This window comes from Aythya marila, assembly GCF_965140915.1.
Source record: "Aythya marila genome assembly, chromosome: 22".
Classification (NCBI taxonomy): domain Eukaryota; kingdom Metazoa; phylum Chordata; class Aves; order Anseriformes; family Anatidae; genus Aythya; species Aythya marila.
The window spans coordinates 7419305-7432952 of record NC_139063.1 but is presented as its reverse complement, the minus strand read 5'-3'; the positions used below and the strand labels follow the sequence as shown (position 1 = coordinate 7432952).

General features: G+C 39.2%; 1 protein-coding gene across 2 annotated transcripts in view; it reads left to right on the top strand.

Moving 5' to 3' along the window:
- Nucleotides 1-13648, top strand: part of RLF (RLF zinc finger) — a 53080-nt gene that overhangs the window by 33622 nt on the left and 5810 nt on the right. For both annotated transcript variants that reach the window (XM_082777609.1, XM_082777610.1), the window contains exons 6-7: nt 5094-5230; nt 11558-11699. In XM_082777609.1, the coding sequence (XP_082633735.1) occupies nt 5094-5230; nt 11558-11699 (279 nt within the window). The remainder of the gene's footprint in view (nt 1-5093; nt 5231-11557; nt 11700-13648) is intronic.

Below are 13648 nucleotides of genomic sequence, written 5' to 3'. Positions count from 1 at the left end.
TTAGATGTAGAGCTTAGGGATATGGTTTAGTGGGGACTGTTAGCGTTAGGTCAGAGGTTGGACTCGATGATCTTGAGGTCTCTTCCAACCTAGAAATTTTGTGATTCTGTAACTTGAGGCTATTCCCTTCTTGCTTTAAAATTATCCCCCTAATGTAATTTCTCTCTTATCCCTTATAACTTATCATAATGTTATATGATATTAAAAAAAAAAAAAAGTGGAAGGCTTAGGTTAGTGGGAGGATGTTTTTTATGATGACATAGGTATTGAAATATCCTTGTAATGTTAAAACTTCTTCAAACTAAAATGACGTGGTAGACAAAGTCAAGATAATTCTTACATGGTTGTATGTTCTGTATCACAGAATGTTAGAGATTGGAAGGGAACTGGAAAGGTCATCTAGTCCAGTCCCCCTGCCAGAGCAGGAACACCTATTTCAGGTCACACAGGAACACATCCAAGTGGGTTTTGAATGTCTAGAGAAGGAAACTCCACAACCCCCTGGACCAGTGTTCTGTCTGTTCCAGCCTGTTCCAGTGTTCTGTCACCCTTACTGTAAAAAAAAAAAAAAAAAAAGTTCTGTTTCCTATTTAAGCAGAACCTCCTATGTACCATCTTGCACCCATTGTCCTATCATTAGATGTCACTGAGAAGAACCTGGCTCTGTCCTCCTGACACTCCCCCTTTACTTTTTTTTAAATATTAATAAGGTCATCCCTCAGTCTCCTTCTCCAAGCTAAAGAGACCCAGCTCCCTCAGCCTTTCCTTGTAAGGGAGGTGCTCCACTCCCTTACTCCCTTAATCATCCTTGTGGCTCTGCGCTGGACTCTCTCAAGCAGTTCCCTGTCCTTCTTGAACTGAGAGGCCCAGAACTGGATGCAGTATTCCAGATGTGGTCTTACTAGGGCAGAGTAGAGGGGGAGGAGAACCTCTCTTGACCTACTACCCACACCCCTTCTGATACACCCCAGATGCCATTGGCCTTCTTGGCCACAAGGGCACAGTTGCTGGCTCATGGTCAACTTGCTGTCTACCAGGACCCTCAGGTCCCTTTCCCCTACGCTGCTCTCCGACAGGTCAGTCCCCAACCTATACTGGTACCTGTTCTTGCCCAGATGCATGACTCTACACTTGCCCTCATTATATTTTATTAAATTTCTCCCTGCCCAACTCTGCAGCCTGTTCAGATCTCACTGGATGGTAGCACAGCCTTCCAGTGTGTCAGCCGCTCTCAGTTTAGTGTCATCAGCAAACTTGTTAACAGTGCGCTCTATTCCTTTATCCAAGTCATTGATGAATATACTGGAATATATATATTAATATATATGAATATATTGAATGTATATGGGATTATTGGACTAGATGATGTTTGAAGGTCCCTTCCAATCCCTAACATTCTGTAGTAGTACTGATCCCAGTACTGACCCTTGAGGAACTCCGCTAGATGCAGGCCTCCAAGTAGACTCTGTCCCACTGACCACAACTGTTTTCTTTTCACCAGCCAGTTCACAGTCCACCTCACTACCTGATTATCCGGATCCCACTTCCTTAGTTTAGCTGCAAGGATGCTGTGGAAGATGGTGTCAAATGTTTCACTGAAATGATGGTAGACCACATCCACTGCTTTTCCTGGCTCTGTCTTCATAAAAGGCTATCAGGTTGTTCAAACATGATTTTCCCCTTGCTAAAACTGTGTTGACTGCCCCTAATGACCCTTCTATCCTTGATACGACTAGAGACAATGCCACGGATAAGTTGTTCCATCACCTTTCCAGGGATGGAGGTGAGGCTGTCTGTTCTGCAGTTACTTGGGTCCTACTTCTCGCCCTTTTTGAAGACTGGAGTGACATTTGCTTTCCTCTAGTCCTCAGGCACCTCTCCCGATGCCTTATCAAGGATGATGGAGAATGGCCTAGCACTGACTTCCACTAGCTCCCTCAGCACCTGCAGGTACATCCTATCAAGACCCATAGATTTATGGATGTCCAGATTGCTTAATTGCTCTTAATCCAGTTCTCATCAACTGAGGCAAATTCCTTTATCCTGACTTCCTCTGGGACCTCAGGGATATGGAGCTCCTCAGGACAGCCTCTGGTATTATAGACAGAGACAAAGTAACTTTGCCTTCTCTTTACCTTGTCTTTATCTTCTGTCACCAGGGCACCCACCTCATTCATCAGTGGGCCTACATTGCCTCTAGTGTTAGTTTTATCCACAGTGTATTTGAAGAAGCCCTTTCTGTTGTCCTTGACCCCTCTTGCAAAGTTTAATTCTAAGGAGGCCTTAGCTTTCCTAGTTGCCTCCCTACATCCTCTGACAATAGTCTTATATTCCTCCCAAGTGGCCAGCCCTTCCTTCCATGATTAGACTCTCCTCTTCCACTTGAGTTTGCCCAGCAGTTCCCTGTTTAACCATGCAGGTCTCCTGTCCCCCTTTCTTGACTTCATACCTGTTGGGATGCTCTGATCTTGGGCTTGGAGGAAGCAGTCCTTTTGAATACCAACTATCTTGGGCTCCTGTACCTTCAAGTACCCTGTCCTATGGAATTTCCCCTTTTTCAATTGCTTGAAAAGGCCATAGTTGTCCCTACTGAAGTCCAGTGTTGCGATTCTGCTTGGTATTCTGTTCCTGCCACACGAGATCCTGAACTCCACCATCTCACGGTCACTGCAACCCAGGCTGCCCTCAACCTTCACCACTTCAACAGCCCTTCCCTGTTAGTGAGGACAAGATTCAGCAGCACTTCTCTCCTAGTTGGCACATCTATCATGTGCATCAGGAAGTTATCATCAATACACTGAAGGAATCTCCTAGACTGCAGATGGCTGGCTGAGTAGGCCTTCCAGCAAATAACAGGGTATTTGAAATCCCCCCCCCCCCCCAACATCCAAGACCTGTGATTGCGGGGCTGCTATCAGCTGCTTGTAGAAGGCCTCGTCACTTTCTTCATCCTGATCTGACACCCACAACAGTATTCCCCATGCCAGCCTGCCCCTTAATTCTCACCCACAGACTCTCAACTTGCTCCTCATTTGCCCCTGGGCAATACTCAATACAATGTAGTTGCTCTCTCACATAAAGAGCAACTCCGCCACCTTGCCTTTCTAGCGTGTCTTTCCTGAGCAGGACATAACCATCCATGACCACATTCCAGCTATGTGAGCAGTCCTACCATGTCTCTGTTACTGCCACCAAATCATAATCTCCTGACCAAACCACAGATTTGTAACTCCTCCTGCTTATTCCCTTCACTGCATGCATAGGTAGGTGTACAGGCACTTCAAGGAGCGAGCTGAGCATGCCAATTTCACCCTAGGAAGGTGGGAGGCCTCTCAGTCTTCATGAATACTAGAGCACTGCCCCACTGGTTGAAGTCCAGCTACAACTCCATCCCCCTTCAAATCTAGTTTAAAGCTCTCCAAATACAGTAACTTAGACGAATAGCCTGGCATCCTTCTTTACAACAGAATACAGGAAAAATGACAGCATTTTTCAATAGGAGTAACTGATGGCCATTAAAAATGTGTTTTCTGGTGTACTGTAGCCTGATAAACAATAAGTAGGTTTTAAGTTTGTAGTTTTAAAAGTGGCAATGTGTTTTTCAAACTGCCTAAGTTGAGAGATTTGTTTATTTATGGGCTTTTTAGAAACTGAGCTTAGTCTCTCAAGTGATGCGTATTCAAGCAGATCACAGGCAGTCATGTCATCTTCACATTTGTCGGAGCAACCTATTCCATATTTGCATGCACTGCCAATATCTGTTTTTCTAAAAATGAAGACCTGGAAGATCATTGATGTATCAGAACACTGCAACCTCTTGGCATTACTTCAGAATGTTTGCTGTGATACTGAGTGGTACAGTGGCAGTATATAATTGTGGAAATTATCAGAGATGAAAGTTGGGGCCATATAACTTCTTCCTAATTTGCATTACAAAATACGCTGATTGAATTTGTGATTTCTAAAGAATAAGAATAACTAAGTGAAGTCGCAAAAGAAGACTATGAGAAAATTGGAGTTATCCAGTTGAGACACATTCAGTGACTTTCCAAATGAGCTGAAAATGTGTACCTGTGAGCACCTAACAAGCATGAGAACATAAAAAAGGGTATTGCTTGCAGAGATGAGAATTAAGGGGCTGCATTAACATAATCCCATACATCTTAAAGTACATAGTATATAACAGTTCTCTACAACAAACATGAGAGTGCTGATCAAAGACTAGAGCTGTATTTTTTCTTGAAGTCCTTTTTTCTGCCCTATAGGGCTACTCAGAGTTTTGAATGTAATCTTTTTCTTGGCATTCCTACTGGAAGGAGAAGCAGGGGTTTGGTATTACAATAAGGCAAGAGTCTGCAGTTTGCAATGTTTTTTTGTTTTGTTTTGTTTTCTTTTCTTTCTTTTTTTCCCACTTGCTCTGTAATTGCAGTGTTAGCAGTCTAGGAGATGGCATTGCTCTTAGCCCTTCAGTTAAGTGTACTTTTGAACAATACAACAAGAACTAAGCAAGGAGCAGTTTTCTGTAGCACTCCCAAGTTTAGGGCTTGGATATAGGACAGAAAATAAAGGGTAGGTTTGTGACTGTGGCTTCGTTAAAGAGAGGCTTGACTGAGAGAAGAGATTGACTCCTTTGAATAGGAGCATCTGTAAATCCAGAACTTCAGTGGGCTTTTCTCTCTCTAAACACTTAAATTTTTAACATCGTGTTTTGGAATGTGATTGTTCAGAATTAATGGTTATGGGCAAAGAGGGCAAGAGACTTGCTTTTTCAGATCTCTTGACCTTTTTAGACCTGGGTTTTAATTGTCAAGAGGAAAACAGAAATGTTTTCGGAGGCAGAGAAGTTGGGAGTTGAGGTAAAGTGTTGCCTTTACGTAAATATTTTGCTGAACTGTCTGAAATAGAAGATGGTCCTGAAGAAAAGTAAAGGATAAGAACTAACGTTTTATACTGTTCCATAGCTTAAAGATGTGTGAACTCTGTATTAAACAGAGACAGTGTTTTGTTCATTTGTGAGACCACTTCCTTTAATACAGTAAACCTGCATTTCTTTTGTAAACATGTTCAGAAATGCCTCTTCTACTTTTTTTCAGATTGCAAAGGTGGATTGCAAAGAAGTACTAGACATCATATGTAATCTAGAATCTGAGGGACAAGAAAACACTGCATTTATTCTTTGTACAACATATCTTACTCATCAGCTTCAAACAGCAAACGTGTATTGTTCTTGGTAAGTACTAAGTATTACTGACTTTTTAACTTAACTGTTCTTTTCTTCACTGCTTACTGTCTTTCATACAAAAGAATTGAGCTGGTCAAGTACAAAAAATATGTAGTGAAATGAATGTAAATTTATTTGAGAAGTTCATCAGACTGAAATACTTTCTAGATAACTTATGACAACATAAATAGCTCATCTTTAGCCTTGTTAAGTCATAGTTGCAGGAAGAGAGCAGTTTGTCACCAAATGGCTATCAGACAAAAGTAATGTCAAAATTGTTCAAAAATAAAACAGCACTTGTATTGTTGGCATTGGCAGTAATGTTTTGACAATGTAGTATCTCTGTAAGTAATTGTCGTGGTTTAACCCGGTCAGCAGCTAAACACCACACAGCTGTTCGCACACCCTCCCCCCTCCCTCTCTGGGACGGGGGAGAGAAATGGAAAGTGAAGCCCATGAGTTCAGATAAAGACAGTTTAATAAGACAGGAAAATAATAATAATAATGATAATAACAATAAATTTTATTATTATTATTATTTATTATTATTATTTATTATTCAATGATGATAATAGTACTGCTAATAATAATGTGTACAAACAAGTGATGCACAATGCAATTGCTCACCACCTGCTGACCGATGCCCAGCCTAGCCCCGAGCAGTCCTGCCCCCCTCCCCCGGCTAGCCACCTCTATATATTGTTTAACATGCCATCAGATGGTATGGAATACCCCTTTGGCTAGTTTGGGTCACCTGTCCTGGGTCTGTCCCCTCCCAGCCTGCCTGTTGGCAGGACAGAGCAAAAGGCTGAGGTGTCCTTGGCTTGGTATAAGCACTGCTCTGCAACAATTAAAACATCGGGGTGTTATCAGCACTCTTCTCATCCTAAGCCAAAACATAGCATTCTACCAGCTACTAGGAAGAAAATTATCTCTGTTCTAACTGAAACCAGGACAGTAATGCTGGAACAGTGCTGTCTGGATTAATATTACACACACAAACTTCGTGGTTCCACAAAGCATGTTGTAATTCAGTTCCATTCTTCACTCTTGAATAAACTCATAGGAGTTTGATACTTTTTTTTCACTTCTTCCACAGAGAGATAAGTAGTAGGAATTGTGAGTCTAAAACTTCTCTACTCCCTTCTCTTTCTAGAGATACAAAACATTTTTGCATCTGTTTCATCTGTGGCAAGCTGATAGAATTAAGTAGGGATGCTGTTTTCTGCCCCTTATAAAATGGGTTTGTAGCTTTGGCTTCTGAAGCATGGCTAAATGTGTTTTTCTCCTGATTAAATTATAATCTCGATAAAGTCTTGCATTATCAAACACCTCAAATGTATCTTGGATATCTGAATGCAGTGAGCTGTGTTATTGTTCATTCACTCACTTCATGTTTTAGAACTATTAAGAAAAGTTTGCATAGCACTTAACTGTGAGTGGGAACAGCTGTTTGTTCAGCCTAGTCCAATCATCTCTACAATAAAGGTAAGAGAGATTTCTGCTTCAGGCCAGAAATATCCATTAGAGCAAAAATCGTACCTTGAAGAGAACAACGTATTATTGGAAAACTCAAAAGAACAGAGAATCTACCATGCTTAGGAGCTCTAAAGGCTGACTGGTTTTTGCTACTTAAATGTGTCATTAGAGATGGCTAGAACAGGGAGCATGCCCAAAGGACGTTGTCATGATTCTCATTAAGCCAGCAGATACAAGGGTGAGATACATCACATGATCTGTTTTTCAAATAAACAAAATGAACATTCTTTCTTTGGACAATAGAACATTTCACCTGAGACTTACTGAACAGTTCTATCTAAAAGCTGCATTCCTAGGTGCAGATTAAGACTCCAGCTTCAGGTATAGCTGAGACTTGTAAACCCTTGCTACTGGAGAATAGACTTCAATGATGTACTGTTTAGAATAACATCCCTTCTTTGTGACAACAGTGTGAGTAGTTTTTTCTTGCAGTAACAAGTCTGAGCTGTAAGTAGCTAGAACTTGAATGAAACTTTTGGGTCCCCTAATTCTAATATACACTTTCTCTTGACTAGCAAGTCAGGAGAGAACACTGCAGACTTCTAATCTCCTTGCCAGTCAGGCCCATGATGGCCCTGACTAAAGATACGTCTACAGCTGTAACATACATACGTAATTCCACATCAGCTTTAAAGTGGTTTAGTCTAAGTGACAAGCAGTAAGTCATGAAGATACAAATATAAGTACAGTCTAGCCACACAAGTACATTCCTACTTAAAGAAGGTGTTAGGCAGCTTTCCTTTCTTGTGGTGAGGTCATATCACTATGTCTTCACTGGTGATAGTAGTTGTTAAAACAAAGGTGTTCTTAGATCCATCCGTTCCACAACTGCCCCTCTGCTGCTGACTGAACATAATCCTTAAGTTCCAGTTCCACCCACCCTTCTTCAGTGACCAGACAGGAGAATGAAAGTGCGCATAATCTTCTGTGTAATACTGAAATTGTGCAAGGGTATACATTCAAACTGTATGTAGTACTGTGTACAACAGAGTTGTGCACAACTGATGCAGTCCATACCCATTAAAGAGAAAAACTTCCAGGTTGCTGGAGCCAAGAGTGAAGAAGCCCACCTTCTGATGGACTTCTGTCTTTTGAAAGTGATGTAATGATTTTTGATCATCGTGATACTTTGACCTGCAGGTTGTACCTCTAAGCCCCATTTCAAAGTATGGTTGCATAAAAACACAGATGCTTTGCTGGTATACTGCTGTTGGATGGAGTGGCCTTTTATATTGGTCCCCACCCCATTCCCTTGCAGTATATGCAGATATAATGATTATTTTGACATAACATAGATGAATTCAACTTGCTGATATGGCGGAAAACTTCTAATTTAGATGACTACTTTTCTGTCAGATCAGGCAGCTGAACTGATTAGGGGTCAGACGACACACTATAGTTGTAGTGGATATTACGGCTCACAAACATGAGGAGGCACTAGCTCCATACAGACTCTGGTGTGCACCAGAATAATTGCAGAGCTGATCTGAATCAGTGTCCTGGAACAGAGATAAGGTAATGTTGCTTTCTAATCATTAGTAAATTGAATGAGCACAGTCAAAAGCATGCCAAATATCAGAGCTATCTGGAAGGACAGTGTACATTATATGATGCTGCTGTGATATGCATGTTTAGTCTAACTCTACAACTCAAACTAATGTGGGGGAATGACTTACTAGAGTTTGCTTGCCAGACATTATATAGGCTCATGCATAGTAAAAAGATGCACTTAAAAATACTTGGTAAAAATGAATACATAAGCCGAGATACTCTTTTCTGTGACCAGCTGCTGTTTTCAGGGGGCAGCAATTGCTCAGGTAAATCACTTCAGAGAAGGTTCTGTCTGGTTCAAAAAGATAGGAGTGTAGTTGAAAGGTTATTTAACTCTCTGATGCCTGATCTACTGATGATTGGGACTCATACTTTTTCTATAACTGTCATTAACACCATGTGTATTTTCATTGTTAACAGTAAAATGTAATTTTTTGTCACATGTATTTAATCATAATTGTGCATGATGGTGTTTCGAGTCAATAAACATTATAAGTTTTGATCAGTTTTCATAGCATATTTCCGGTGCATTATGCAATTTGATAGGACAGAACTGAGTGTTGGTACCTAAAACATTTAATAGATATCTTTGAGAGGGGAGCAGGGAATAAGGAGAGCAGAGGCCCTTTGATACAACATAGTTTTTGTTTCAGTGTTCCCTTTGTGTTGTTACAGATTCAGTCCAACAGATAAGCCCTAGTATATGGTCTTGAAAATGTCCCATGCATCTGTAGAAAATCTTGAAATAAAATTGTTGTTTCCTGCAGAATTTTCTGGAGCACTTCTTGATTTTACAAAGCACCAGCACACTGAAATATTTTCCACTGCCCTCTAGCTGGACTTGCACTGACACTGTAAGGCTTGTATTGCTGTCAAACAAAATCCTGTGTGCTGCCAGCAGCCCATTCCCATCGTCTTTATCCATATCTTGCTTTATGCAGTATGAGAGTGAACCAGCATAAGTGATGCAGATTGGCAGCATTCTGGTTTAGACAGAGGAAAAAAAGGATATGCTGACAGCTGTGAACAGCAGGAGGAAAGTGAGATTACTTTTGATGGTCTATTATTGTGGATGATACTGAGACAAGATTAGTAAACCGTGCATGTGTGTAAATTAATACTGGTAGTGTGAAGCTTCATTTCACAGCTGAAGATGAAGACAGACAGGTTTGTATATGGTCTCCATCATGAAAATTGGGAAATTTTGCAGTGATTGTTGCTGATGATCATAGAATAATGTGTAATGCTACTTGATTGCTACAAGACACTTGATTTCCATTTCAGTTGGAGGTATCTACTGTGTTTGGAGCTTTGTAATTAATACTGCTGTGGGAAATAGTTCTGAGCTACTTGACTGCCTTATTCTCAAAGGAGTTGGGCAATTCATGAATCCATGAAATAACATAATCTTTAGTGTTAACATGAACAATATTCAATGTGAACTGCAGCTAAGCACAGTTTCAAAAATTTTTCTCTTCAGTCTGATATGCTAGCAAAATTTTATTCGTCAAAGTTCCTAGAGATACCTGTCTGCAGTTCTTTCTATTTCCTGTTGCTTCCCCCACCTCGAATAAATTTTGAAATAGAAAATTGCCCAAATACTGAGTTTTCTTTTTGTGCCTTTCATATATATGAGCTTTCATATATTTGAACACTGAGGAATATTCTAGGTCACCATTCTTAAGGACCCCTTCCAGCAGTCTGCTTTAGCTTTGCAGAAAGCAGGAGCAGGATGAGAAAAGGAAAAGGGCAAACACTGAAAACTTGTTCCTCTGACAGAAACTCTTAGGAGGGATTATCCAGAGTCAGTCCCGTCTTTCGGTATTCTCCCAGCTGAATAAATGCACAAAATGGTCTTTTGATAAAGCATTTCAAGTTGTTTTGTATCAGCTGTGGTAATGCCAAGTTTTTTTTTTTGTTTTGTTTTTGTTTTTTTTCTTTTAATACTTTTATTGGATTCTGTGAGTTTCTCAGTCTGGCTTTCCTTCATACAGTTTCCTTCATAAGTTTCATGTAGTAAAAGTCAGTAGAAAAAGTTGTTGATATTTTGGGTGTCAAAACAATGTCTTTTTCTTCTCCAGTTCTGTTTTGGAATTTAGTTAAAACACCTTTAATTTTGCTGCTTACAGGCTAGTTCCTTGTAGGCCTATCCATCTACTCTGTTCCCTTTCTAACAGAGAAAGGCTGTTAATGACATTTCTAAGCTTCCTTTTTTAAAAATCTGTGTTACTAGTAAATATTGTGTGATTGTATGCATTAAATATACCTCAGGTCAAATCACTAACAAGGCCTCATTCACTTTTGCTTGGCCTAGTGTTCTAGAGTACAATTGCAGAATTCAAAGAAAAACCCTTGCTAATATTCAAAGTTTGTGTGTGTCTTTGTAATCTTGTTTTGAACTGACCTTTTATCTAGAAACATTTATGTATAATTTGATGCATAGGGAGTTAATTTAGCAAAGGTGAAATTTGCTCCAGTGAAGAACCAGAATAAAAACTTTTTTCAAGTAGTATAAAAGATACAGCTCCTATCACTGTTTAATTTTCCATTTCTGTGGTGCCCATCGTGGTGGGAAAGCAACACAAAGTTGATTGCAATGTGCAAGTGCTGTTGCCTTGATTATAATAAACTGCATAAGAGAACAGCTCTGTCCTTGAATGGTGTGAGCAGTTACACACACAACTACTCAAAGACAGTAGACAAAGCCCTCATCTTAAATATTATCATTTATGTAACACTTCAAAGTGTGTTCTGCTAGAGGTGCCTTGAAGCACTGTATCAGAGTGGTGTCGCTGGAATGCACGTGTCAGCATCTAAGCCATTTGCCCAGTGGAAGAGAACTGGTTACGTTGCATTTCATCTTGCTTATTCTAAATTTCTATCTGGAAAGTTAAGACTTGCAAGTGTGGGTGGTTTGGTTGGTTGGTTGGTTGTTTTTTTTTGTTTTGTTTTGTGACTGAAAAGGGAATCTATGCAGCTGTAGATGTCTGTTAAGCAAGGTATATCCTCTTGTCTTTCCCCATTAGCAGGAGATACACTGTGCTTTGATCTGATGAATGTTTGGAAATAAAGCGTGGTAACTGTTACCATCAGTATTTCTAAGAAGTAGAGATGTGATTGAAGTGTGTACTGTTTTTTAATAACACTTGAACTACTGTGGTGTCAACTCTGAACTGCAGTGTATAGGCTATGGACAGATTGTGCATATCTGTAATGTGCTTATGTTTTGCTTTAAATTCTTTGCAGGGAGCTGACACTTTTCTGGAGCAAATTGCAAAGAAGAATAGATCCTTCTTTAGATTCCTTCTTGGAGAGATGTCGTCAATTTGGCATCATTGCCAAGACACTGCAGCATTTATTTTTCTTAATAAGAGTCATACAATCTGAAGTAAGTTTCAGTCCAGAGGATTTGGACGCAGCCAGAACTGTTTAGATGTATTTACTATTTTATTGATAATTCTGCTGAACTGCTATAAAAAAGAATCTAGCTTATTTTCAATGTTTTGGCTTTCTGCTTAGGTGCCTATTAGTTTTTTAATTAAAAAAAGCTTTCTGATAAAAAAAAAAAAAAAAATGTTGTCAGTTTAGCACATTGTTGAAGTGACCTTTGATAATTTCAGAATGATTATTACTAATTTGATTATTTGATAATTATAAAATTATTAATAATTGTGATTTTAGAATGTTTATTACTCTAAAATTACAGTTTCATAGTATTTTGCAGACAAAGCATAACTATATTTTGATCTGATGCCTGTTGGTTGTTGTGCCTCACTCTTGATTTTTGCAGCATCTCTAAGAGATGAAGACTTGAATGAAATGTAACTTTCTTATTCTGAGAAAATATCCTCATCCTCAAAATCTGTGATGCAGTAATATCTGCAGTTCTACCGTCTGTTTTGATACCTATGTTTAGACAGTCACAGAAAGGTTCAACAGAGGTTTAACAGCAATTTTAAAAGCCTCACAAACTCTTCTTGAGAAGCAATGGAAAGACTTAAATTTCTACATCTAGCAGGAGGTCAATCCAGTATTACTGTTCATGAGCATAGTAGGGACAGATATGGTTGCTCAGGAGACTGTTTCTGTCTTCCTTTGGCTGCTCTGATGTTTGAACTGAACCTGCGGCTACTCGCTGTATGAGAGTAGTTTCAAGAGCAATTATGAATGAAAATTAATCAGGAATTTCTTACTATAAAAGGAGGAAAAATAAGCCAGCTGGTTTTCAGGTTAAAAAATAAACTAGCTGGTAATACGTCTTTTATCCTTTTAGTAAAGGTATTATACAGATCTTAAATTAGATATGGGATTTTTCCCTTAGTAATGTCACTGTTTCCAAAAGATTTCAGATATTTCATCATGAAAAACAGCATAGCTTGGCACATGTACTGTAGAATTTGTCATGTGAACTTCAGTTGCACGAGTCCTTCAATTAACAATGCATTCCTAAATTTGCCTTAGCCTTTCATTTCCTCAGACTTTTTGCATTATTATGTGGTCATAAGTTAAGTCAGAGTTAAGGCATCAAAATGGATTATGGATAAAGCAGGCAAGGTTCCGTTTTCTAATTAAATTTGTTTGGCGTGAGGTTTGTTTGCCTTGGAGTCTCTTTCATTGACTAGAGTTACTCCTGTGAACCAAATGAGTTACCAAGTGAGATTTGATATGACAAACAAGTATCAAAGCCCTATTTTCGAGTCAAATGAAATAGAAGTCAGAAAGCTTGCATGATAGTCCTTCTGACAGAGCAGAGAGGAGAATATGGAACTCTCATTTGGCAAAGATTAATTCTATTCAGTTAATGAAAGTGCTTTGCACAGAGAAGTCTTTGTTCATAAAGTGGGCCTTTCACACACATTTTAAAAGCAGAGAAAGTGCAGTTATATAAAGTATACTTCATTGTAATACATACAACAGTTTTTCACCTCTTGAGTTTCCTTTTAAATATCGTTAGATTGGGAAAATAACTTTTTACTGCTGTCAAGCAAATAATGATGCTATTGAATTAAATTAGTATTGCATGACTATTGCAATACTATTAGTATTGCGTGCACTGCATAAGCAGTGCATGGTGAGGGTGAGACCTTGCTAATTATTTTCGCTAGTTCTTAGCTTTTTTGGCATTTACCAAAGCTCTTTTGGCATTTACTCTCTGAGTTGATGTAGGTGTAGTCATGTTAACCACTTGTCATCTCTACGCTATTCATAAATAAGTTTTGTACAATTAATAACTAATTACTTAATGCACTCAGACTTTGTTATGTTGAAGAGCATGATTTTGTCAGCATTTGGAACAAAATGGCTTTCGATCTTGTCTATGCAGAATTTAAAGTTGTT